Here is a 27,293-nt window from a genome sequence, read left to right as displayed (position 1 = left end):
GCAGTGAAAATATACGGTAGGTTATAAATTCCACGGGGGCAGACATGTATGTGTTTGATTCACAGCTGGAACACCAGTACCTAGAAGAGAAGTGCATGGCACATAGTAGGTACTCAACAAACAGTTGTTGAATGAATGGTAAATGAGTGTGATGTACAAATGTGATAAAAGGGTGGGGAATGATGCTAATTTGTAATGACCAGAACTAATGAACAGGCATTGTCAGGTGTCCTGAGACAGGACTGATTTCCCCTCAAGGAAGACGCTGTAAGAGTACACGGGGAAAGGCAGGAGAAACAGTGACATTTTTACGAGAATTATGGGTAGAGGTGACCTTAGATTAGGTCAAAGGGGTCAAAGGTTTTGGGGCATAGGGCAGATGAGCTGTAATCTGCTCTGGTTGAACATTATATCCTCTATACCCATGGCATCCACGGAGGACACTTGATGTGACAGGATTTACAAAGGCCACCATACTGGGGGTGACTGTGCTTGAGAAAGTTTGGCCCAAGCCAATGAGCACGTGGCAGTTCCCTGCAGCCGGGGCACATGGACCATCTAAGCTGGGCGTGCAGACTAAGGCTTGACAGTTGTCCAACCCAGAGACCAGAAGCAGGAGCACAGCCCCGTCTCCGCCCTTGTGCTGAGTGGGAGAGAAGGACAGGGAACAAGGTACCACTGGGGTGCTGAGTGTCTTGAAGGAAAAGTGCAGGGTGCTAAGTAACATATGGTGAGTTTAGCCAGGGTTTAAGGATGTATTCCAGACAGAAATAAGAGCAAAATCCCTGAAGCAGAAGAGAGCCTGACGCTTAAAGAAATGAAAAAGCCTGCTGGAGCTGGAGCATAGACAGCCAGGAGGGGAGGGGGTCGAAATAAGGCTAGTAAGATGGACTGGGGCCAGACCCACAGAACTTCCTAGACCATATTAAAGATTTTGGACTTCATCCTAAGAGCAGCAAGGTGCCACTAAAGGATTGGAGGCAGAGGAGCTACATTTGCATTTTATAAAGGTTACTCTGGATACATGTAGAGAATGGAATTAAGAGGGGAAAGGTGTTGGCAGGGGAACCAGTTAGGAGGAAACCGGCGGAAAGGTGGCAGCGCCTGGACTCCAGGGTGGTGGCAGTGGGGATGACAGGAAATGCAAGGGTCCGAGTGCTCTCTCGGGGCAGAATATTCAAGATTTGGTGGTTCACATGGTTCTGGCATAGCAACTGAAAGGATGCTGGTGCAGTGACATACAGGGAACGCTGTGGGGGAGCCAGGGTGTTTGCCGGGGAAAGATGAGCAGGGAAGATCCTGAGCTGAGTCTGGGACATATTGGGTTTCAGGACCCCCTGAGACATCCAGGAAGGGGTGCCCAGTAGGAAGTTGGTTTTACAGTAAATGGGTCTAGAGCTCAGAAGTTAAGAGTGACCTAGAGATGGATCATTGAAAGCCGTGTGAATATAGACAGTGACTTTGAAATGGTGGATAGATGACGTTGAGGGAATCAAGTAAGATGAGAAGAAGGCCTGGGACAGAGTTCTAAGAAACAACATTTAATGATTGGACAGAAGAAATGGAGTGAACAGACAAGGGTAAGAAGGGATGCCCAGAAATAGAAGACCGAGAAGAATACTTCACAGAGCCAAGGGTCTAAATTCCTTCAAGAACAGAAAGGTCAAAAGAGGCAATGCTATAGAAACATCAAGTAAGATCAAGCCTGAAAAAAGCCCAGGGCTCTAGTCGTGAGGATGAGTTTGGTGATTGAGCAAGCAAGGGTCGGTGGAGTAGGGGAGTACGCAGAGCCCCAGTGGAGGGGATTGAAGAATAAATGAGAGGTAAGGATGTGGAGATATTATATACAGACACTTTCTCAAGATGTTTTTCTGTGAAGAGGAGGAGATAGTAAAATAATATTATGGTGTAAGTAAAGTTAAAGGAAGTTTTTTTTTTGGTTTTCATATGCGGCTTTTTTAAAAGGACATTTCCATGCTAATGGGGAGGATCTGTGAGAATGGGAGAGATGGAACATAAAGAAAAGAGGGAATGTTCCGTAGGTCCTTGAAGTTGCTAGCAGGAGAGAATGCACAAATGGAGACACTGGCCATTAACAGGAGGGGGACACCTCTTTAATCATAACCGAAGGAAAGGGGAAAAGTTCTCTCCAGAAGAGTTTTTTGCAGAAGACTTTTTGGGAGAGGATCCATGATTATGTTGAAAGCTAGCAAGTGCATGATTCTTTTAGCCTCTGTATCTCCCCAGACAATCAACATCAGCAAAGTGAGGGCTGTTTACAAGGCTGAGTCTCTGCCTGTCCTGCCTCACAGATAGGTTGCTTCCTGCCACAATGGAGTCTCTGCAAGATTCCTCACTCAGCACTACTTCCTGTGCTTCTTCTTAGCGCCAGGCAGAGGCGTGCAGAGGGGACGATGGAGGTGGGAGGAGAGGAGGAAGTCAGAATAGCAGTCTGGAATGCTGAAAGAGTGGACTGAAATAGAGAAGCATGGCAGGATTTCTGGGCAGCAACCAGCTGGGGCTCATGAATCCGTAGTGTGACCAGTCAGCATAGTTGTGTACTTTTTCCAACCAAGTTCAGCTGGTTGGGTGCAGGTGCAGAGAAGTCTACGCATTGGGTTTATTCCGGGTTGGGGTTCTGGCAGGCAAGTGCCATGGAGGGGAAGAGAGGCAAGGGAACTGAGGGTGTCTGCAAAGGGACAGATGGAGGGATGGACATGATCTCTAAGTTCAGAAGTAAAGATATACCATGGGTGATAAGCAGTCAAAAAGTGTCGGATCCGTGGTTTGAACCACCGAATGGGGACAGAGACTGGATTGGAGTTGCTGGACTGAAGGAAATTCAGAAAGCAGGAAATAGTCATCAGAGAAAGGGAGGGCTGACGTGGACAGGGGAGGTGGTGGTTATTCATAATGACAAGACCTAGGGGGTGGCCACGGGACACGGGTCTGAGGTGATGCATGGCTGACAGCTGTCATTGACTTCACCTGTGATGCAGAGCTCGAGGAATCTGAACAGAGGTGCCCGCCCTGCTTGATCAGCTTGGCTCAGAAGTATCTGATCTGGGAGTGCTGCCCCAAGTGGGTGAAGCTCAAGACACTTCTGTTCAAGATTGTGACGGACCCCTTTGCGGAGCTCACCATCACCTTGTGCATCGTGGTGAACACAGTCTTCATGGCCATGGAGCACCACGGCATGAGCCCCACCTTCGAAACCATGTTCCAGATAGGCAACATTGTGAGTGCCTGGCAGCCACTGCCCGTGCCACCGTGGCTGAGAGCTCGGGGTTGGGTGGCAGCTCGCCCTCACTGGTCGGAGTGTTGGTCTAGCTAGCGGACAGCAGTGTGGGGGAAGTGTGGACACTGAGTGCGGAAAGTCAAGTCCAGAGGACCAGGCCGAATGGGTGGGAATCGCTTTGGGATGAATGAGCACAGGGAAGTGGAGCGAGAAGGCCCTGACCTGGGGGCAGCGAGGTCCCCCTTTACAGACTCAGGACAGCCCCTTGAACTCACCCGATTTCAGATGTGTCTACCTTGAAGTAAGCATAAATGTCACTTTCCTACATAAAGACCATTATGGACATACCTGTGTCCTTCCAGAAAAGGAGAAGTAGAAAGAAAAGGGAGAGCTTAGTTCCAAGAAGTCAGCATAGACCACAGAGGACTTTGTGGAAAAGACCTTTGGATCCACACCTTCATTTTGCAGTTGGAGAAGTTGAAGCACACAAGAGAAAGTCTTTACCACGGTGACGGGGCGCCCTTTTTAGAAAGGAAGGAAAGGCGGGCATTGTTTTGGTGCCTGCCATGAGTCAGGTACTTTATAAGTGTCATCTCAGAGTCACTGTGCTGAGGCTGTCATCACCCTCACAGCCCAAAAGTGAGCACTGAGACTCAGAGAGGTTAAATGTCCTGCCCAGGGTGGCAAAGCTGGGGAAGGTGGAGCAAGAGTGAACCCAGGTTCCTCTAGGGCACAGGACCTTAACCCCATCCCCCACCACAGCACACTGACTTGCCTGCAGAGGGAGCTCCTCAGATGCTCTTTGAATGACACAGCTGCAGTCCACGGCATCAGCCACGTCCCTTGACCTCTCAACCCTGTCCTTTCCCAGGCTTGCAACAGGCTTTGATGAGAACAAATGAGAAAAGCCCCTGACCCTGGCTCCGCTTTCTTCTTACTTGTCTCCTTCCCAGCTGCTTGTTTTGTGACTGGACCCTGGCCCTGACCTCTTTTAATGTCAGAATTCTGTCTTGGGACCATTAGAATCTTAGAGACAATGCATCATTTTTGTGCTTGCTGATAGCTATTATTTATTAGTGAATTACTCCCTGCCAGCACCTTTGTTGAGACGTGCAAGTGCGTTATCAAATTTTTATGTCCATTATACGGATGAGGAAATTGGACTCTAGAGAGGGTACATACAGTGCTTGTCCAGGTATACACAAGCGAGGAAATGACTGAGCGGGGACTTTTATCTGGGTCTGTGTGGCCCCATAATCCATGCTTTTAAACTACTGAACCAGATTGACTTCTCATTTACATAATTATGTAGCAATTATTATCCTCATGATTATCCACTTACTCCCCTTCTGTCACCATTCCTATGGAAACACCGAAGCATGGGTTCTGACGCATACGCCCTCAGCACTGGTCCAGAGAGTACTCTCTGCTGCCACATTGAGTGTTCCCATCCCCAGCCCTTCAGGAGCCTCCAGATAATATAGAAACTGGCTAAGAACAATGTAAAAGGATTTGCTAACTTATAAAAAAGAGATTTCTCTGCTGTCCTATTTGTCATTGTGCCCCCCTTCATCCCGTGGACCCTTGCTGAGGTGAATCCTTGTTTCCATCTGCAGGTCTTTACCGTGTTTTTTACTGCTGAAATGGTCTTCAAAATCATCGCCTTTGACCCCTACAATTACTTCCAGAAGAGGTGGAACATTTTCGACTGCATCATCGTCACCGTGAGCCTGGTGGAGCTGGGCACGGCCAAGAAGGGCAGCATGGCAGTGCTGCGGTCCTTCCGCCTGGTAATGTTGTCTCTCGGTGGCTTGGGAAAACTACCCCCCCATCCGGGAGGCTCACCACTGAGCATAGACACTGTCCTTTGGGAACCCCACCAGTCAGCTCCCTCTTCCTTTCCTGTCTCTGTGGGAAGCAGGCAGGGCATAGCTCCTGGAAGCTAGAGACTTGGTACTTTTCACTTACTCAAAGTGGGGGTGTTCCTTCTTCTCTCTGGGCCTTGGTACCCTCATCTGCACTAAGAGACTTCCCAGCACCTTTCTGTTCTCTTAGAGAATAACAGTAACAACGGTAATTATAGCAGCTTCTGTTTCTTGAACACTGACAATGTGTTAGGCACAGTGCTAATCACTTGACATAACATACCTTGTTTTATACTTGCAATAACCCTCAGAGAGAGTTGCTTTGCCCGCGGATAGATGAGGATGACTAAGACAATAGTTAAACAATGACCCAAAGACTCCCAGCTGCTGAGCGAGCAGCAGACCTGTTTTTCAAAGCCAGGATGCTTGACTCCCAGGTCCCAGCTCCTGCCGCCTCACAGCTCATCCTCTGATCCCCTAGTGCCCCAAATCACAGCCCCCATGGCCCACACACCTCAAAACTGCCACCAGCTAGCCTCATGGCCTGGCTCTTCCCCAAACTGAGCTCTACAGGAGTTCTCTGTTCAAGTCGCTGGTGTCCCATTGTCCACAGGCCACCCACTCTTATAAGAGCCACATCTGTCAGACTTGTCAGCTTGCCAGGAGAGTCTGGGGTCACTGGTGGTCTCCCAATTTCCCAGGCCATTGGAAGAAGCTTTCTGGGGGTCTTTTAGGCTTCCTCTCCCACCATCTTCACTTCCCTCATTATCTGGCTTAGATGTCATGGTCCATTAATATTATCATGCCCCCCAAAATAAACTCAACCACCTTTTTCCCCTGCCCCTTCACATTTCGTGTTTGGCAAAAGCCTATCCTGGAGTTAAAGCCCAGGGTTTGACTCTGCCGTGCCCACACCTGAGCCGTGGGCATCGCTGCGGAAAATTCACATAGCCCGATCACCAGCTCCATGTTTCTTATTAGTGGGCTTTACTGTCTACAGGCGTTTTGGATTTCAGGAACGAGCAGACCGTGCAGAGTTTCCATACCCCAACCCCCCGCCCCCATACATGCAGTGTCCTCTGTTATCATCGTCTTACCTTAGTAGGGTACATTTCTTCCAAGTAACTCTCCATGGTTCCCCAAGGCTCTGAGAGCAGAATCCACAGTCCTTGTCACGGCCTACAGCAGCAGTCCCCAACCTTTTTGGCACCAGGGACTGATTTTGGGGAAGACAATTTTTCCATGGATGGGGGACAGGAGGTCAGGGGATGGATGGTATGGGAATGATTCAAGTGCATTACATTCAAGCTCACCTCCTGCTGGGTGGCCATTCATGGCCCAGGGGTTGGGGACCCCTGGTCTACAGACTTCTGCCTCACCAGGGCCTGTCTACCTATCCAGTCTCCTGTTGTTCATTTCGCTGCAGCCAGAGAGGCCTCCCTTCTCCTCCTCACACGGAATAGAACTGTTCCTGCTGCTGAGCCTTTGCACATTTATTCCCCGAGTCTTTACTTAGCACATTCATTCTCCTCTTTCCTGGCTTAACACACACATCACCTACTCAGAGGTGTCCTCCGCAACCGCATTATCTAAAGTTGGGTCCCCTCATCAAATTAACCTGTTTCTTTTTAATTTTCACACTTTACAATCATCCTCGTAGTCCCTGAGACAAAAACCAGAGTTTTCTTTTTTATCATTCTATCCCAAGGACCTAGCACAAGGCCCAGCACATAGTAGGAACTCAATAAGCACCTGTTAATTGAAGGAAGAATAGAAAAACGGAAGGAAAGAAGGAAGAAATGACAATTGCATCATCATTGCTTTTTCTTCCTTCTCAAAAGAGACAGCGGTGTCCAACCTTTTGGCGTCTCTGCGCCACACTGGAAGAAGAGGAGTTGTCTTAGGCCACACGTTAAATACATCATGGCACGTAATCACAAGAAAATCTCATAACATTTTAAGTAAATTTACAATTTGGGGTTGGGCCGCATTCACAGCAGTCCAGAGCTGCATGTGGCCAGGTTGGACACCCCTGATAGAGTCTTCTTCCATTAATGTGTCTACTGGTTTTTCCTCGCAGCATACCTCACCGTCTTAATTACTGCCATTGCCTTGACTATGTGTCTGTAGGGCAAGCCGTCCACCTTGTTTGACTTCTTCAGGAACATCATGGCCCCTGAACTTCCATATTCATTTTAGAAGCAGCTTGCCCAGTTACATACCCACAAAACTTGTTTTGGTTTTTCTGTTGGGGTTATAATACTCTGCTGTTGAATCTGGGGAGGAATGTAAGCTTTATATTATATCGTCTTCTGATCTGTGACAGTAGCACACTCTCCATTTATTTTCATCTTTCCATAGTTTTATAATTTCTGCATAAAGCTTTATAATTTCCTCCCTAAAGGACTTTTCTCCATACCTTTTGTTAGGTTTATTCCCAGGTGTAGTCCCTAGTTCACTATACTAGTCTAAATGAAATTCCTTTTTAAGATTTCCTCTTTTTTTTTTTGTTGCTAGCATTTTGCTACTTAATATTTTTGTACCCAGAAATCTCTCTAACAATTTATCTACCTAATGTTTTAAATTTTTTAACACAATCATATCATGGAAATAATGAGTTTTGTCTCTTCTTTTATAATCCTTATACCATTGGCTCCTGCCATCACCTCCTCGTGCTGATTAGAAAGGACATTCAGTACCCTATTGGCATGAAGCACTCATGGCTGACATCCTTGCTGTTTTCCTGATCTCAGAGGGAATGCTTCCAATATTTCCTTTTTTAAAAAAATTTTATTGTATTTTTTCCGCTTTCAATATTTCCCTAAGTCTGATACTTGTGACCCATTTTTTGAAAGATTAAAAAAACTTTATCAGTTTAGGAATGTTTTTGTTAGAAATATTTATCAAGAATGGATGTTTAATTTTATCAGGCAATTTTTCTGCATGCACTAAGATAATCACAAGATTTTCTCTCTTAATGTATTAGAGTAGTACATTATGTTAATCAATTTTCTAATGTGAAATCAACTTTGTGCTCCTGGGATAAGCCCAACTTGATCATGATACAAACTTTATACATTAGAAGACCCAGCTTTCTAAGAGTCTGCTGAAAATGTTTGCATCCATATTGATGAGTAATATGTGGCCTGGAATTATCTTTACTTGCATTGTCCTTTGCCAGGTTTTAGCATGCTAATTGCCAGGTTATGCTAATCTTTATAAAAAGAGGTGAAAAAATATTCCTCTTCTTCTACACCCAAACTTTGGGTAAGTTTGGAATCATTTGCTCCCAATAGGTTTGGTAAATTCACCAATGAAGCCATCTGGAGGTTAAGACTTTTCATTACTGATTTAATTTTCTTAATGGCTGTGGAACTAGTCAGGTTTTCTGTTTCTCAAAGTGGTTTTGGTTAAGTTATACTTTTCTAAAATTTTCCTTATCTAAATTTTCAAGTGTTTTGGCATAAAGTTGTGTGCGCTATGCCGTTACCTTTTGGGTCTCTATGCCCCATACTTGCACTACCTTCTCCTCTTTTTAAAAAATCGTGGTTTGTGCTTTCTCTCATCTTTTTTTTATTAGCCTTGGAAAAAATCATCAATTTAATCAGTCTTTTCAAAGAACCAACTTTTACCTTGTTGATCCTACTTCATTGATATTTTCTGTTTCAATTAACCCTGTATCTTGTCTTAATTACATCCTCCGTTCTACATATTTTATTCTTTTCTAACTTCTTAAGATGGAATTTTCAAACTAATAAATTCATTTAAGAGTTCAGTTTCCTTCTAAGAACCATTTTAATGTGTAGAATTTTTTTATTGTTTGGTTCTAAGTAGTTTTTAATTTTAAATTTGATTTATTCTGCCCTGGCTGCTGTGGCTCAGAGGAGTGAGTGCCAGCCTGTGAACCTAAAGGTCACCAGTTGGATTCCCGGTCAGGGCACATGCCTGCCTGGGTCTCGAACCAGGTCCCCAGTTGGGGGCGTGTGAGAGGCAACCATCCGATTGATGTTTCTCTTGCACATCCATGTTTCTCTCCCTCTCTTTCTCCCTCCCTTCCCCTCTCTCTAAAAATAAATAGATGGAATATTTCATAAATAAATAAATAAATAAATATTTTTATTTACTCTTTGACTCAAAGGTTAATTAGAAGCATGGTTCTCAATGTCAAAACATATGTGGTATTTCTAGTTATCTTTATGCCATTGAGCTCTATAATTGTCTTATAGTCTAAGAACATATACTGTATGATTTTAATGCTTTAAAATGTATTAATAATTTCCTTTTGGTTCAGTACATTGAAAACGTTCCTTACACACTTGAAAAGAATGGGTGTCCTGCAGTTGTAGGGAGCAATACGCTGCGTAACCCACAGAGTACAGACAGTTCATGGTAGGTCCCAGTATTCGATATGCCTGCTTATTTTTGTCTGCTTGTTCTAGTAATTACTGAGAGAGCGGTGTGCAAAAATATCTCCCACTGTGATTATGGCGAGGCCTGTTTCTCCTTGTGGTTCTATCTTGAGGCTGTGTCATTAAATGCATACATATTTCAAGTTGTTATATTCCCAGCAAAATGAAACTTTTATCATTAAGGGTCGACCTTCTTTACCCCTAGAAATTCTTTTTGCCTTAAAAATCTCCTTGCCTGATGTTAATTCAGTAATTTTGTGGGGGAGTGGTTTAGAATTTGCCTCATATCTTTTGCCATCCTCTTTCTTCTAGCCTTTGTGCATCCTTAGAATTTTTATATGTCTCTTGCAAATAGCATAGTCTGATGTTAGATTCTTATTCAGTTCTGACAATCCAATCTTTATCTTTTAACCAAAGCACATTGTCCACTTATTCTGTAAATACTGATGGGTCTGGATATGTGTCTGTCATTATATTTTGGGTTTTCTATTTGCTTTACTTCTCAAGTGTGTTTGTCTCCTCCCTCTCATCTCCCCCACCCCTTCTTGATTTATTTTGGGTTGTTTGTTTTTCCTTGTTCTATTTTCCCCTTTAATGGTTTGGAAACTCAATACTCTGTTTTTATTTGAGTGGTTACCTTAGTAATTCCAGCATGCATGGTTAACTTAATCAAAGTAAAAGCTAAAATCTTTACCTTCCTCCAAGACAAATTCTCATTTGTTACCCTTTCCCATCTCACAGTTCTGTTAGGTGTTTTCATTTTATTTTGTTTTTCAAAATCTGTGACTTAACCAACAACACACAATTCTAGCTGTTGTATAAACAGTCCCGGAAACTCGGTATCTTAACCCAATAAAGGTTTATTTCTCACCCGTGTCATAGCCATGGTGTCAGCCAGGCCTGCAGAGCCTTCAGAGCTTGCCTCCTGCTTGTGGAAAATGAGAAGCCAAGGCTCATTTTACAGTTTTAAACAGTCAAAGACTTTTCAGTCAGACTCGCGGTGTCTTCCGCGAGCCCCTCCTTTAAAGCTTAGCTTCAGGTCGCTGTGGGTGCAGCATGCCCACCGTGCTTTCTCTGACCGAGTTCTCAGCTCGGCTGTATTTCTTCGCTTTCTTGTCCCCATGCCTTCCTCTCTCAACTGAATGGTGGCCACACCTTGAACATAATCTTTGCTAAGAGTCACTTCATATCATTGAAAAATTTAAACGGGTCTTCAGCACTTAGAGACTTAATCCCAGTGCTTATTGATTGGGATACAAAGCAGTATACTTTTTCCCTCTAAACAGAAAATTTTATATTAATTTTGAGATTAGCCAGAGAGATGGTTAATTAAATATGAAGGAATATTCTGCAGCTATTAAAAGCAGTAGTTTATAAACTTTCCATGATAATATTAAGTAATACTTTTGATGTAATGCTAAGCTGGGCAAAGACTACGGAGAGCAACTGGATGGTGGTAGAGGTGAAGGTCATGGGGAATATGGATGCTGGTGGGGCTGCTTTCCTGAACCACTCATTCTGGGTATCCGAGGGAGCCAGCCAGGTGGTTGGTATCAGGAGATGGGGGTACATTACAGCCCAGCAGCAGACACCCGTAAATATGTGTTGACTGACTGGCTAACAGTAGGGGCCCCCAAGCCCAGATATCTCTGGAATAGCAAGTGGAGAGATCCTGTTTCCCTGCCCTTTATAAAGACAACAAAGGAATTAATAGAGGATGACTCAATTCATGTCCTATAATGAGAATTATACATAACTTGCTTACAGTTTGGTATAAGCTTAATTATGGATGACAAACTGCTACCTAAGGGGGTTCTAACACAGTTGACCCTTGGATTTGAACTGCATGGGTCCACTTATATGAAGGAATTCTTTTTCTTGAGAAAAAAAATCCTTCATATATTTGTTGTTCCACTTATTTATGCATTCATTGGTTGCTTCTTGTATGTGCCCTGATTGGGGATCAAACCTGCACCCTTAGCGTATTGAGACAATGCTCTAATCAACTGAGCTACCCAGCCAGGTCCAAAGGTTTTTTCAATAAATACTGTAAATGTATTTTCTCTTATGACTTCCTTAATGACATTTTCTTTTGTCTAGCTGACTTGATTGTAAGAATGCAGTATATAATAATACATGTAACATATAAAATATGTGTTAATTGACTGGTTTTATGTTATCAGTAAGGCTTCTAGTCAACAGTAGTCTGTTAATAGTTAAGTTTTGGGAGAGACAAAAGATATGCATGGATTTTTGACTGCATGGGAGGCCCCCGTGCTCCCACGTAACCCCCATGTTGTTCAAGGGTCAACTATATTAATTTCTAAACTCTCCACCCCACCCACACCCCAACTAACTAAGGAGCCAATGAAAACCATTAGCCAGGTGCAATTAAGGCAAGAGCTGGTGCCTGGTATTTGTGCCCAGGTGCCAATGAGCACGCCCTAGTGTCTCTCCCTGTCCCGAGTCAGGCCCCACAGATTCTGTGCTGTGGTGGGTGGCTGTCACCCTGTGTCAGGGACCTACTCCAGCCTCTGCTTTTGCTCTTGTCCAGAGTTTACTGTGAGAATGGCTGCTAAGTTTCCATCTAGTTACTAATACTCAGTTTCTGTAAGCATTTGTCAGCTGCCTCTATATCCAGTCCACAGAACTGGTGTTTCAAGTTCTGTTCCCAGTGTGAGGAGAATAACCTCCAGATGAGGTCTCAGGTAAACATGAACCTCCCCCCAGACCCCTCCCCCATCATGTAGAAAAGTGATGTGGAGCTTCCCGCATGAGATGATTAAACCTCCTCGCTTGGGACTCAGTCACTGCTGCGTGGGTGACGAAACTTGCTGCCCTGCTCCATTCAGCACTGCATCCTGACACCTGAGCCAGAGCCTGGCTCTTGGTAGGTGCTCCAGAAATACCCCATGAGTGCTGAGCCCAGATATTCCTTTCTAACAGAGAATGCACAGTGCTTTTGCTCTCTTGTGGGACTTAGCACATTTGCGAAGATTTCAGGGGTCTTTGCCTTTTCTTCGTTAACTAAACCATTCGTTCCATGAGGGCAGAAACCTCTTTCTACACACCTGTCAGGCTAGCACAGTACCACGCACATGCGTGGTTGACGTTCAGTAAGGTGGGCAGTTTGGTTGGTCAATGAAATGAAGATATGGCCTATTTAATGCTGGGTCCATGAAACTATAGATACTTGCAGTATTGTAGCTGGTGGGTACAACAAACATCCATGGCCCAAGGTGAGTGATGCCCTAAGATAGTTAGCCAATACCTCTCTAGTGCAATGATGGGTCATACCCTACCCGCAGGAGGCTAGCCTCCCTTTAGGTCAAAAGTGGGCCGTTCTCACTTACATGTGAGCGCCATCAAACCCTACCCCACCCCCATAGAATAAGCTCACATCAGGGGGCCAGAGGCTACAGAAGAGTACCTATGGCAAGACCACCCCCCAGTATAAGACCCCTGACTTGGCCATAGTCAATGAAGCATATTGAACAGGGACTAGAGAGGACTGATAATATTTTTGAGTAACTGATGACATAGGAAGAAAGGTCTCTGAAAGCAGCTTCCTGGGAGCACTCATCTTAATGGAATGAGCTGCCTTGTGTATTCCCCAGGCCTTTGGTTTCTGGCCAAGATTTGAGATGAAAGGTGATGGGAACAGCCTCTAAGACCTGACACAGTCTCTGTTTCTCTGCAGCTGCGGGTCCTTAAGCTGGCCAAGTCCTGGCCAACCTTAAACACCCTCATCAAGATCATCGGAAACTCAGTGGGGGCACTGGGGAACCTCACCATCATCCTGGCCATCATCATCTTTATCTTCGCTCTGGTTGGCATGCAGCTCCTTGGGGAAAACTACAGCAAAAATCGACAGTGCATCACTCAGCCAGGGGACGAGCGGCCTCGCTGGCACATGGAGGACTTCTTCCACTCTTTCCTCATCATCTTCCGGATTCTCTGTGGGGAGTGGATTGAGAACATGTGGGTCTGCATGGAAGTTGGCCAGAAATCCATATGCCTCATCCTCTTCTTGACAGTGATGGTGCTGGGGAACCTGGTGGTGAGTGCAGCGCCCTCCCTGGGACGGTCTTGTGGGCAACGGTGGAGACTTGCACGTTATTCTGAAAAGCTTTGTCTTTGCCCATTTTTATGCCCACATTGAACCTCCCGGATTGAAAGACATTCAAAGTTTTCAAAGTCATTTCTAAGTCACATTAGAAGAACTGTCCCTTGCCCTGGCTGGTGTGGCTTAGCTGGTTGGAGCGTCATCCCATATACTGAAAGGTTGCAGATTTGATTCCCGGTCAGGGTTTGATTGCTGGTCAGGGCACATACCCAGGTTGTGGGTTTGACCCCCAGTTGGGGTGCATGCAAAGAGGCAACCAATCAATGTTTCTCTCTCCCTCTCTCTCTTTCCCTTCCCCTCGCTCTCTAAAAGCAATGAAAAAAAAAAATGTCCTCAGGTGAGGATTAAAAAAAATTGTCCCTTGAGAGGCTGCCTGACTTGTGGGAATGAGAACATAGGACGGAAAAGAAAGACCTGGCTCTATTGCTAGGAAAGATGGCTGACCCAGCACAGGAGACAATCTCCCCGTGCTCTAATTTCCTTAAAATCAAGAAAATAGTGCTCGCTCATGGGCTTACTGGGAGAATTAAATTACAGAAGATGACATATGCAAATTGCTTAGTGCAGTGTCTGGGCTATGGCAGGAACTCAATAAATGATAGCTGTTAGTTGTTAAAGGAAAAATTTCCTTCCCTGCTCCAGGGAGTTTCAGAAAATATTGTTCTCCAGGGGAGTAAAAGCTGGCTGGTTTCTCCAAGCTGCACAGGTCCAAGCTAGGAGCAGGGTGCAGTCACGAGGGGACATGAGGAATTAGGGATGCTGGATCATGGGAAACAGCCAATGCCATGGTGGCAATGACACAGTCCACTCCCAGGTTTGGGGGGAGCCTCTCTGGAGACCTCCCTGCCTTCAGTGGGCCCCTGCACCCTGCCTCCATCCCAGCCTGGCTCCTCACCCTCAGCCTATCTCTGCCCATGCTAGTTCTGGGTGCCCTGGCTGGCTGGAGGGGGAACATGGACTTCCAGGGGCCCCTTTCTTCTTGCTGTGGAAGTCAATCAACTTAGATTCTTTCCCACAAGGGTTTTGCAGACAGGAGAAAGCTAAACCAAGAAAATGGAGGAAACAACAAATCCAGACTCTTCACAGTCTTTCCCACCCAGGTCCCTGAGGCAGAGATGGCTTCTGCCCACGTTCCCAAGTGGGCGGCTGGCTGAACCTCCTTTCTTCCAGGCTGACTTCCATCCCTGCAGAGCCACAGGCCCAAACTCACAGGCAGGAGGGTTGCCTCTCTGAGCACTTTACATCCCTCGTGTCATTTCCTCTTTACAGCCTCTCTGAGAGGTAGGGAGTCCCCACTCCTTGGGTACAGGTGAAGAGCGTGAAGTCAGAAGCAGTGAGGGGATGTGCCTAGGATTCCAGAGTGAGGACTAGAGCCCAGGGCTTTGGCAGATGAAGGTGGTCCCAGGGCAGGCCCGTGCCTGCTCCTCTCTGTTGTCCCTCATCGCCCCTCGGCTAAGCAGGGGCGACCCTCCTCTGCAGTGGGGAGCATGCTTACCAGCCTTATCCACACAAGCAGGTCACTTATGACATTCCCAAGGCTTTCCTCTGAGATGGCCCTTCCCCTGAGAGAGAAAGCATCCCAGGGATTCAGGGAGAGGCCTAAGTGTGTGTATCCTGCCATCCAGCTGCCCACTTGTGGGGCCATGGAGGGGCTCAGCTCATTGATTGAGCGACCTTCCCTTCTACTTCTCCCCAGGTGCTCAACCTGTTCATCGCCCTGCTGCTGAACTCTTTCAGCGCTGACAACCTCACAGCCCCAGAGGAGGATGGGGAGATGAACAACCTGCAGGTGGCCCTGGCACGGATCCAGGCATTTGGCCATCGAACCATGAAGGCCCTTCGCGGCTTCTTGTGCAGGCCCTGCCTGCTGCGCCGGACCAAACCAGAGCCCCAGATGGTGGTGAAGATCCCACTGTCCAGCTCCAAAGCCGAGAACCACATTGCTGTCGATGCAGCCACAGGGAGCCCCGGAGGACTTTCAGGTTCCAGAGACCCTAGGGACAGCCACAGTGACTTCATCACTAATCCTAACATATGGGTGTCTGTGCCCATTGCTGAGGGTGAATCTGACCTTGATGACTTGGAGGAGGAGGAAGAGGAGGAGGAGGAGGAGGAGGAGGATGCTCAGAGCTCCCAGCAGGAAGTACTTCCCCAGGAGCTGGTGAGAGTTCTCCCATTGGACAACCACAGGAAGCAGGGAGAGGTCTTAGGAAGGGAGCAACAGGGGCAGAGGGGAAATTATAATACAAAGATTTTTCAACATTAGGGCTGGCACAGCCCTGAAGAGCTCCAGGCAAGCCAGGCAAAAGAGCCCTTGACGTAAGAAAGTTCAAGACATGCCAAACTCTCTGGAGGGAGTGGCATTTGAGCACCTGGAAGAAAGGTCAGGATTCCCCAGAGAAGCAGGGAGCAGGGGCATCCCTGAGCCCCAGACCTTGCTTGGGGCTGCCTTTCACCCAGCTGCCCCATTCCCTCTGCCAAACCCAGGCTCCGTGCGTGGGCTGCTAATGAGACTCCTCTAAGAACAGGATGCTGCCCAAGAGCAAGTCTCCTCCAATCTTCACAGGAAGCCTGAGGAGTCCTGATCATATATGTGACTCATTTACCCAGCTCTTCTCAACAAGGGATGTTACAGGGAAATGGCACTTGTTCCTTTTGGCACCAAAGCATTTAAAGCACATTGTCACCTTTTGGATTATTTTTTCTTTAAATACTTTGCACAGTTCCCTACTACTTTAAGCTGATGTAGCAGCCCTCGTTAACCTCTTCCCAATGACTGGGGGCACGCTCTTCTGCACAATGTGGGAAGGCAGGGATCCCTGTGGGGCCCAGGGACAGGCAGGGCTGCTGGCCACCCACTAAATGGCCTTGGACAGCTGTGCTTTGAGTCTGTGGCTCTTCTATAGCCTTCTTCCCCTGCAGCTGTCACTTCTGTTGTGTTCCAGCAGCTGCTATCAGCTGCTATATTTTGCATGCTTTTGTCTGGGTAACAGCCAAGGGCAGGGCGTCACCGTCCCCAGAGTAAAGGACATGAACTGTGCCATGGCTGTCTCCACTCGGAGCATTTTTCGTTACTTTGGGGTCCTTGGGGGACTCCAGATGGCCAAGTTCACTACCGATCTGACTTTTGGACAATTAATAATGGTCATGGCTAATATCGATGGAGCCAAGCACTTTCTTCAAAGTGTTTTATAAGCAGGAACATATTTAGTCATCAAAATAACTAAATAGCCGTGGCTGGTGTGGCTCAGTGGGCTGAGCACGGGCCTGCGAACCAAAGGGTTGCCAGTTCGATTCCCAGTCAGGGCACATGTCTGGGTTGTGAGCCAGGTCCCCAGTAGGGGGCGTGTGAGTGGCAACCCCACATTGATGTTTCTCTCCCTCTCTTTCTCCTTCCCTTCCCCTCTGTCCAAAATAAATAAATAAAATCTTTTAAAAAATAAATAATATAACCAAATAAAGTAGACCTTGCCTTCTCAATTTTGCAGTTAGGAAAAGTGAAGATCGGAGAAGTTAAATAACTTGTCTAAGGTCACACAGCTCATAAGTAATCAAGCCAAGATTTAAACAGATCAGGCGATAGGGTCTCCACGCTGGGTGGGTAGATGGATAGATTTCAGTTGGGATCCTCTCTCACTAGCAGGAGCAGCAACAGCAACTCGGGAGGTCTGAGGACCACTTGGCACCCAGGCGCCCAGGATCTAGATCATCCTCTGAGGACCTGGCTCCATACCTGGGTGAGAAGTGGAAAAAGGAGGCAGCTGCTCAGGACCCTGCAGAGGTAGGTATGTGAGCTTCCCGAAGAGGTAAGGTGTTGCAGCCTGCACTCAACCCCCTAACCTCATATCACATCCTGGGAATTTTTCAAGTCCCTCCTAGACCCTGGGCTACACAACATGATTTCATGGGAAGAGCGAGGCTCCACAAGGGAGCGGAGGTGGAGGGCGGGGGTGGAAGACCAGTTCCTCAACCTCTCTGAGCCTCTGTGTCTTCATCTGCAAAACCGAATGGTAACCATGGTAGGATTCTTTTGATGTTTAAATGAGATGCTCCTTGTCAAGTGTTTAGCTGTTCCCTGAAATGGAGTAAGTGCCCAGAAAGTGACAGCCGAGAGACAAGGAGACAAAAGACAAATGCACAGAGGAAGTTAGGTAGAGCCAGCAGATAAAAGCCAGAGTTGTTCGTGGGTGAAGCTATCTTCCCGCTGACTCCCCACCTCCACTTTCTTTTGTCCACACCAGTTTCTCTAGCCAAACCCATTCCGCTGCTCTGGATAGGCCGACTGTGGGGAGCGGTCTGCTGACAGCCTCCCCCAGCCTGAGCAGGAAGAGGAGCCGGGGTTTAGGAATGTCTTGTAAGAGGTGAAAATAAACTTGGTGGTTTCAGTGAAACTCTTTGAAGCAAACAAGCTCCAGGGAAAGAGGTGTCTGTAGAGATTTGGCATCTTGAATACCCCTGTGTTAAAAATCAGGGATTTCACTTGACACCTAGCTGCTGAGTGCTGACGCTATGACAGGCACCGGGCTAGGCAAAGATAAGGAAGACATCGTTCATCCCCAAAGTTATCAAGTCCTTCAGCTTGAGGAATGTCAGCTACTGGCCTTGTGCCCCTGGGCGAGGCTGACCACAGCAGCGGAAGATAAGAGGGTGGGCTGTCTTGGGATCTGGGGTCCCTGGAGGAACACAAGCCCCTCAGTTCCAGCTGGGCAAGGGTTGCCACCTTCTATACGTGGACATCCTATTTCCTACTAAGCCTGCTAAGGCCTCCCCTGGCTGGTTTCTCTACTGGCTGTTTTCAGTACACAACTGGTGGGTGTTGGTTTTGTATTGTTTTTGTTTTGTGCTCAACTCCGGCCAGGCAGGGAGGGGCCTGATGGTGACTGATGGGGACACACCCCACCATTTGGGTCCATTAGCAGAGCTATTTGGGTTTACTAACTGGAGAGCAGCTTCAGCTCCTAATTGAATTCACCGAGAGACATTACGGGGCTAGAGCTGCCGGAGGGCTGCCGCGCCCCTGCGGCATTGCTCCGTGGTTAAATATTCAAGCCCAGTGAATGCTCAGAGTCTTTATGAGTGTAATTACGGTGTCTCGGGCCACCGCCAGCACTCCATCAGAGGCCTGGAGGTTTAAAGCTTCCCATCGCTAACAGAAGGCATCACTGTTGGGGCCTCAGCTGGCGAGGTAGCAAACACACAAGGGACACCATGGTGGGGCCAGCCCTGAGGGGCATCCCCTGCCTCTCAGAGCTCTTGGCCGGGGGACCCACAGGGCAGATTCCCCGGGCCCCTCAGAGAGCTGAGTTCATGGCCCTAGACTTGTGCCCTGCAGGAAGCGGGAGACAGAAGCCCCTCAGAAGGCAGCACCGTGGACTTCCTGGACCCTGAGGAGATCCTGAAGAAGATCCCTGAGCTGGCAGATGACCTTGAAGAGCCAGACAACTGCTTCACTGAAGGTAAAGTGTCAGACACAGGCCTCCTCAGACTGACATTAATTAGGGCCAGAATCCATCTCAATGGTCATCTGGGCGCCTCTGTGTGCAGGGCCCGGGCCGGGGTCCACAGGAGGCAGGGTCCCTTGCTGCCTCACTCCTAGGCTTGAAGGATGGGCATCAGGCACACAGATCACAACTCGCAGCAGCCTACAGGCGGGGTCTGCATCTCATGCCGAGTCAGACAGGGCTAAGGGGTGCCAGGCCTGCCTCATCACCCTGGAAAGCACCGCACTCAGTTATAAATCAGCCCTCTTGAGGATGAGAAGGGAAAGGGAGTCACTACCATAAATGCTCTTGATCTGGGACATGAAGAACCCAGAGGAGGGCCAATCCTTTGTGTACCGTTTGAAGGCAGAGACGGCATCTTACACTCCTTTTTCCTCAATGTCTAGAACAAGGAGACACATTATGTTCTCAACAGATATTTGTGCAATAAATGAATATGCATACTATGAAATTATAGCCTCAATAATAAAAACATTAAAATTAAAAAAAAAAAAAGAAAACTCTTCCAGTTCCCAGCTCGACATGACCCTGGTCTAGGCTGCACCCAAGTCCCATCCCAGCCAGGTGGGGGCCCCTCAGATCAGCACAGGCTCAGGTCATAGCCCCTCAGACTCCACTGGGTCCAGGCCACACAGCTTGTCAGGCTTTGGGAGACAGGCAGCCATAAGCACAAGGACCACAGGCATCATCTGTGAGAAGGAAGAAGGTCAGGGAGGAGATAAGAGTGGGCAAGACCAATGGTAGGAAGCAACATCTGAGGGCAGGACTGAGAGATGCCTGTAAGGCACCCCACTTCTCTCATATCCAGGGAAAGAATTGTTTCCAAAGGGGGTGGTGAGACCAGCAGGCTGGTCTCCCTGCAAGGCTGGAATAAAAATACTCCTCCTTTCCCAGTGGGACATCACTCACCATCAGTCACCTCCCCTCACAGGCTGCATTCGCCGCTGTCCCTGCTGCAAAGTGAATACCACAAAGTTCCCATGGGATGTGGGCTGGCAGGTGCGCAAGACCTGCTACCGCATCGTGGAGCACAGCTGGTTCGAGAGCTTCATCATCTTCATGATCCTGCTCAGCAGCGGGTCTCTGGTAAGGGAAGGCAGTGTCCCTGCCCCCATGCCTCCAGATGGGTCTCCATAACCCAAAAGCCCTGGAGCTGATGGGGTCCATTGACTCGTGGGGTGCAGGTCCCGTCCTGTGGCTGGATGGAGACCTGCAGCCCAGCATGTAGGCTCCTCTCAGCAGCAGGGCGTGGTAGGTGCTTGAGGCGCCCATGGAGTGACCTGCTACTCCTGGCTGCAAGGGTTCCAAGCAGTGAGAGTGTGCCTCCCACTTTATAGGTGGGGACACTGGCACTCAAAGGGCTTAAGGGACTTGTCCAAGGTTACCCAGCTTGTCAGTAACAAAACCTAACTTTGCCCTCATTTGATCCCAAAGCCCCTGACTTGCCACCTTCTGATGCCCAAACACACTGGCCTTTTCTGAAGGACTAGTACAAAGAGCATCATCCTTCCTCGTCTTGTCAAGCCACTTGTAAATATTACTCTCATGTGTTCAAAGCTGTTCTCAAAATGTGATCGCCTGGGGAGCTTGTTAAAGTGAAGGTCCTGATTCAGTAGATCTGGGGCTGGGGCCTGAGAATCTGCATTTCTGGGCAGCTCCCAGGTGAGGCTAAGGCTGTGCTGGTCCATACTTTGAATAACTAAGCCTTGCAGGAAAAGAGAGTCTGAGTTAGGAGATGCTTCCCAAGACCCTTGCTGAATCCCCAGCTTTGTAGGACAGGGAAGAATGCTTCTCTCTCTACCCTGGCTTAACGTCACTATACAATCTCAACTAATCTTCCCAAAGGACCAAGGTAGATGCCAACACAAGAAGAGACTCATCATCCCCATTTGTCCACATTTTATGGATGAGGAAGTCACAGCCCCAAAACATGAAGGGCCCTGCTCAGGGTCCCAGCTAGTTAGTTGAAGGGGGAACTAGAACCCCACTCTCCTGGCTCACGGCTCCAAGTGTTTTCACTTGTCTTGCTCCTTATGTGCCATTCACCCCCTGAAAACAGTCTGCTGACTGTCTGGGCACCCACTGAAATGCCAGATTTCCCAGGAAGGGTGCCCAAACTGCTTAGCATCTGGCCTCAGCCTCAGGGAGGAGCAACGGCAGATAAGAAGGCATGATGTGAGAGATGGGAGGGAAATGAGACCTGCGAGCAGAGAGAAGAGGGCTTCCTGGAGTAGGGTTGGTCCACCATCTTGGAAGAGGGTGTGGCAGGGTCTTAAGGTGCCCATTGTCCTGGCACAAGGCAGTGATTGTCCCCCTGGAATAGCGGTCTCAGCCCAGAGCTGGGTACAGAGGCCACATGGCAGGGCAAGGGGACGCTGGGCAGTGCTTTCTCCGCACCGACCCTTCCCTCCGTTCTGTCCTCCCTGATGAAAATAATAACCATATTTGCTGTTGCCTAGGTGCTTTTATCACTACCTCTTTGGCTCATGTCTTTCCTATTAGCCTTCTCTCCTGGTCTGTCTCCACTCTCCCTCGCTCCTTCCCTCTCTCTACTCTCTTCTCTACACACCCCAGCTACCCCAGCTGCTCCCGCCTAGCATGGAGCTCCTCCTCAGCTCCTTCCCCAAGGGACGGAACAGGCTGGCACCAAATTTAATCTTCCTTATGCTTTTACTTTGAGTACTTTTGAAAAAATAACATGAGTTTTCATCTGACAAAGTAAAGTGCAAAAAAAAAAATACAACCCACTTGGAAATTATGGGAAGATGCAAAGAAAAAATATCACCCATTTTCCTATCACTCAAAGAGAATCTCACTTTGAAAACATTTGGTGCCCTTCCTTCCCATCTTTCTTAGGCATGTAATGCATATACATTTCAAAACTGAAACCACACTTATGCATTCTGTAATTTCTCAGCCCATATGCCCCTCCTATCTCCTGGACTGGTGGCCAGGTCGTCCATGCCAGAAACGTGTCATTATCAACCGAAGTCATCTCTATGATCACTTCTAATGAGCACTGAAGAGTCTATGGAATTATACCTTTGAAGACTTTTCCTATCTTAGGTCTGGTTAGAAGCAGAGCCAGAAGCAAGGACTCTGGTACAGTTTGTTGGGGGGGCCCACTAAGGGGGAGCTGGGAGAGAAACAGGAGAGAACAGGGAAACAAGCTAGGAAAAGAGGAGGGTTTCCATGAAGCCCAGACTCAGCCTGATCCCATGGGAGCTCCCAAGCATAAAGGGCACCACCGAGGTGGCCCACTTGAGGCCTTTTAAATCCACAGTCAGTCACTGGCTTTGCACTGCCCACCACCAGTCCCCCTCCTCCCACCCTGGGGGCATGCATCCTCCTGAGGTGGAGGCTATTTTCTTTATCCCAGGGACATCTCTAGTAAAGGGGGACATCCAGGAGCTATTAGCAGCCAACATTCACAGCAGGTGATGGATGGGACCACTGGCCCCTTGAACTGGATCTGGATGGGGCACCAGGACATAGAGTGTCCTTTAATTAAATTCTTTAAGGCAGAATTCCTAGGTTCCTACAACCTTTGAGACATGGTACCAAGCTGGCTTTCTAAAAGACTGAACTGACTTTCATTTCCCACAGGCCTTGTAGGAGAATAGCTAGCCTCTCCCCCACAGCCACATACAACCAGCCCTGGGGTTCCTTGTTCTTTTTTATCTCCCCCAATCTGATCAAAGAAAAATGGCATCTTCTTTCCACTTATATTTCCTTGATTACCAGTGAGGTCCAACATTCTTTTTTAGAGGTTCATTGGCCATTCTTCCTGTCATTTCTGTGAACCACCATGAATACCCTTTGATGCTTTTATTTTTAAGTCACAGTAAGCATCCCTTTGGTTCACTTCCAAAATCCAATTCAAGAAGTTTTCCTTTCCCACTTGCCTTCAGCTCCCCTGCAAAGTATGAGCAGGCCCACATGTCCCTGCTGGCTCAGGAAGGCCTGGTTCATGTCTCACAGTGTCTCCTCCACTACCCCAGATCAGAGAACACAAAACAACATGGGCAAGCTGGTCACTGGAACTGTCTCAGGGCCTGAGGGCAGGCCTGGCAGGGTCCTTCCCCACCACTGGGCCTGGGTGCTGTGATTCCAGGCAGCCTGCCATTCTGTTCCCTTCCTTCCAGATCTTTGAAGACTATTACCTTGACCAGAAGCCCATGGTGAAGGCCTTGCTGGAATATGCCGACAGGATGTTTACCTTTATCTTTGTGTTTGAGATGCTGCTCAAGTGGGTGGCCTATGGCTTCAAAAACTATTTCACCAACGCCTGGTGCTGGCTCGACTTCCTCATTGTGAACGTGAGTAGTTAGTGGGCACACATGGGGTCTGGGGGGCCTTACCTCTGACAAATGGCTGTTGTGGCCCAAGAAAAGCCTTGAGCACCTAGCAAGGGGTCTAAGAATAGCCCTGCACCCCTGTAAATGGTAAGATCCAGGCAGTACATGGTTTGGGCGCCACGGTGACCCTCGGGTGAGTCCTCTGTTCCTAGGCCTCCAACCAGAAAGACCACTTACTGTCCTTTGTGTTTTACATTTAAAGCAAGATGACACATGAGGCACTCAAAGGTCTTGTGACCCTGCATGCATGGACAGGGCTCTGGACTTAGGGAGCTGAGGACAGCACAGCACAGAGAGTCTGTCCACCTGCTGGCTCAGCCCTCGGCCCTGGCTACACTCTGGAATCACCTGGGCATCTCTTAAAAATACAATGAACAAACACTACAATTCCCAAAGCTTCTAATCTCTCTGGTCCTGGGGTACAGACGGGGTTGGGGCAGCGGGCATCAATATTTCGTAAAACTTTTGGATATGTCCAATGTGCAGCCAGTATCGAGAACCACTGAGCTAACTAACACCACTGGCCTTTCCCTAGAGGCACTACACGGGAAAGAGGGTCTCTTGTAGATGAGCTGAAGCTCGTATGTCAGACTCGCACTAACCTGTGGCCACTAATCCCCACATGAGGGAATTTCCCAAGTGCCTCCTGTACATTAGACTTGTGTTTTTTCATCCTCCGTAAAGTCTCCCAAGAGACTGCCTACCCACCGAAAGCTGGGACTGATCTCTCCCTTATCTTAACCAGTACAATTCTCCATCTCCATCCAGGCCTTTGCCCTCTTGGCTCTGAAAGATGGCTGCCTGTGTTATTTGTTCACTGGTGCATAGCTGAGGGGCCCTGCGGGAAGGGAGAGACACGTGTGGTGTTTGTCTCTGCCTCCCCCACTTCAATAGCCACCAGCACCAAGTTCTGCTCATCAGAGGTGTCAGGAAATGTGTCTGTATTTGGTGCCTGCCTCCTGAAGCTGGATAGAGTCCAGGACAGAACATTCTGTCCACCTCCCGTGTTGGCAGGTCCTCCATAGCAGGTCTGGGCGCTCAGTTCTCTTCTTTCCTGATACCAATGCGCTAGCGGCATCGTGACACTCCGCCACAGCGACTGGCTGTGAGGCCTGACGTCTGAAGCACAGGTGCTGATTTTGTGCATGTAACACAATTATTCATAGATGAATGACAAATGTTTTATTTTAGCTACCCAGCCCTTTTAGAGGCACAGTCACTCCAACCTAAGAAGGGCTCCCTAGCGTCAGTCTTGATTGCTTTAAATGTGATCATCTGACCATCCATCCTTTTTTCCATACTTCCCTCCTTCCATCTGTCCAACCACTCATCCTTTCTGTTTTCTTCCTTCAAAACATCCACTCATCCTAACTTCTTCCATTTATTCTCTTCACCAGTTCTCTCCTTCCATCCATCCATTCTCAAAATTCTTTCTTCTTCTACTCTGCCCATCCATTCCTCTTAACCTTCCTTCCATCCATCTACCCACTGGTCTTCAGTCCTTCTGTCTTCCCATCTTTTGATCCATCCTTCTGTCTAATTATTCAATCACCTAACCTTCTTTTTACTCATTCATGCCCCTCCTATCCCAGCATCCTTCTATCCATCCATTCTTCCATCTTTCTATTCTTCACTTAGCCAATCTATTGATCCTTTTTTCCACCCATCTGTCCATTTATCCCTCACTCATCCATCCATTTATCCATCCATCCACCCATTAATGCATCCAGTCAACCTTCCATCCATTTGCCAGTCTCTCTTATTTATCTATTCTATCCAACTCTCCACCTTTCCATTCATCCATGAGTTATTTTACCCAGTCATCATCCTTCCTCCATCCATCCATCCATCCATCCATCCATCCACTACTCCATATTATTTTTCTTCTTCTTTGCTTTCTTTCTTCCATCCTTCCTTTCAACTATCTATACTATTCATCTTTGTGTCCTTTAATCCATTTTTTTATACAATCATCCTCAACTTTCCATCCAGCTGTTCTTCTTCCTTCCTGCCATTCATCCCAACATGCTTCTATCTTTTCTTCAATTCATCAAAAGTTTATTTATAACTATTGAATATAGGATTGACTTGTGAATTGCTGTTGGATAGATAAAAGCCAATAAATTAAAAAACCCTATCTCCAGGAGATTATGCTTCAATATTCCAGCAGATAAGACACACAGAGAGAAACAAACATGTTATAAGGGGGTACATCATGAGCACTGTTGGAAATAATTAGTATTTTATGGACACAGAGACATGAGCCTGCTTTCACCCAGGGCAGTGTGTGGTTAAGGAGTCTTCATTTAAGAGGTGGCATTAAGTAGAGGGCTTAAAATGAAAAGAAGCACTGAGATGCCAAGAGGACTATGGGGGAGGCAATCTTAGTTTAAAATGACCTGAGCAAAGGCACAGACACAGGTGTGTTTGGGGAACAATTTTATTTGGGTAGAAAATATGGGTGAAATATGATTGGAAAAGTGGGCTGTGGCTGTCATACTGGCTAAGGAGTATGGAGTTTATTGTAAGCACCAGTGCAGATTCAGAGCCAGAGAGAGACATGATCATAATCAGATTTGCAGTAGAGAAAGGACGAGATGGGTGCAATACTGGAGCCCAGGGACCAGGGAATCTATGACGCCTGAGTAGTGGGAATGGAGCTGCGCTTGGGGGACGGGCTCTGATGGAGAGCCCCCAGCCCCTGGTTGCCCCAGCTGCAGATGGTGCACATGAGTCACCCTTCCTAGGGTGCTGATCAAAATACTAAATAGGGCCCAGTGTGGAGCTGGCCTCAAACCTCCCTGCCCTCTGTCAGCCATGCAGTTGGGTGCCACCTGCTGGTGTCTAGAGCCTCACATGGATGGAGGAAGGGGTTCCTTTTCATGCCAGTTCTTTAGCCTGGTGGAATATGCCACCCAAGCATAGGCATCTTTTGAAGCACTAGAACTCAAGTATAAACCCCTCCCCTTCTGAAGTTCCAATGTACATCCCCACCTGGCTGCCAGGATTGGCTAAGCCTGAGTTCAGCCCACTGGTCATGGTAGACTGGGGTCTCCTAGCATTGGTTCACAGTCTCCAGCATGCTCAAGCCTATGCATATGGTATGTCTCCAGCACTTTCAAAGTTCCTGGAAGGTGTCACCACTTTTCCATGTCAGTTGTTGTCCTTTGCAATCCTTTGAAAAGTGAACAGACCAACAGAGACTCAGAAGTCAGCCATTATGTCTCAGTTGTCTCCCAAAGTTGGATCTCAGAGACACATGCCAATTACTCTGACCAAAGAACAGACCCATAGGGCCCCGGAGTTCTCTTAGTCTGACTCTCTCATTTTACAAAGGTGAGAGTTCAACCTGGCCTAACAAGGCACTGACCCAAGGTCAAAAAAAAAAATCAGGGGTCAAGGGAGAACTAGATCCTACTCAGACCAGGACACTTTCCACCTTGCTTTTCTGAGCGAATGTAATTGGAACTAACCTTATATTCCCAACATAAACTTTGACATAACCCTTATGAAGAAACATCACCACTCCAGATCTCTGAAAGTCAAAGTTTCAAGGATGTCTGGGCCCAACTGGTGCCCCTAGAAGGGGATGGGAAGGTGGATTCGATACTCTGGAACCCTGGCCACCTACATACCATGGGCTGGCAATGTGGGAGACTGGGCTTTTCTCTCCTAGAGTTTCAGGTACATAATGAATGAAGTCTTTGCTAACAGGAAAGGGATTGGACCCTCTCTAGAACTCTCACTGGGATCCAGAATAATGCAGGAGTCAGGATGATGGCTTAGACAGAGTAGG

General features: G+C 47.6%; 1 protein-coding gene across 1 annotated transcript in view; it reads left to right on the top strand.

Annotated features, from left to right (window-relative positions):
• SCN10A (sodium voltage-gated channel alpha subunit 10) overlaps window positions 1–27,293 on the top strand; it is a 99,833-nt gene that overhangs the window by 57,031 nt on the left and 15,509 nt on the right. Inside the window, exons 14-21 of the mRNA XM_071222117.1 lie at window positions 3,000–3,238; window positions 4,855–5,028; window positions 13,213–13,572; window positions 15,335–15,799; window positions 17,279–17,419; window positions 18,971–19,094; window positions 20,071–20,225; window positions 23,285–23,458. Coding sequence (XP_071078218.1) covers window positions 3,000–3,238; window positions 4,855–5,028; window positions 13,213–13,572; window positions 15,335–15,799; window positions 17,279–17,419; window positions 18,971–19,094; window positions 20,071–20,225; window positions 23,285–23,458 — 1,832 coding nt within the window. The remainder of the gene's footprint in view (window positions 1–2,999; window positions 3,239–4,854; window positions 5,029–13,212; window positions 13,573–15,334; window positions 15,800–17,278; window positions 17,420–18,970; window positions 19,095–20,070; window positions 20,226–23,284; window positions 23,459–27,293) is intronic.

The sequence above is a fragment of the Desmodus rotundus genome, chromosome 8, assembly GCF_022682495.2.
Source record: "Desmodus rotundus isolate HL8 chromosome 8, HLdesRot8A.1, whole genome shotgun sequence".
Taxonomy (NCBI): domain Eukaryota; kingdom Metazoa; phylum Chordata; class Mammalia; order Chiroptera; family Phyllostomidae; genus Desmodus; species Desmodus rotundus.
The sequence above is the reverse complement of the archived record's forward strand: the minus strand, read 5'-3'. Positions and strand labels throughout refer to the sequence as shown.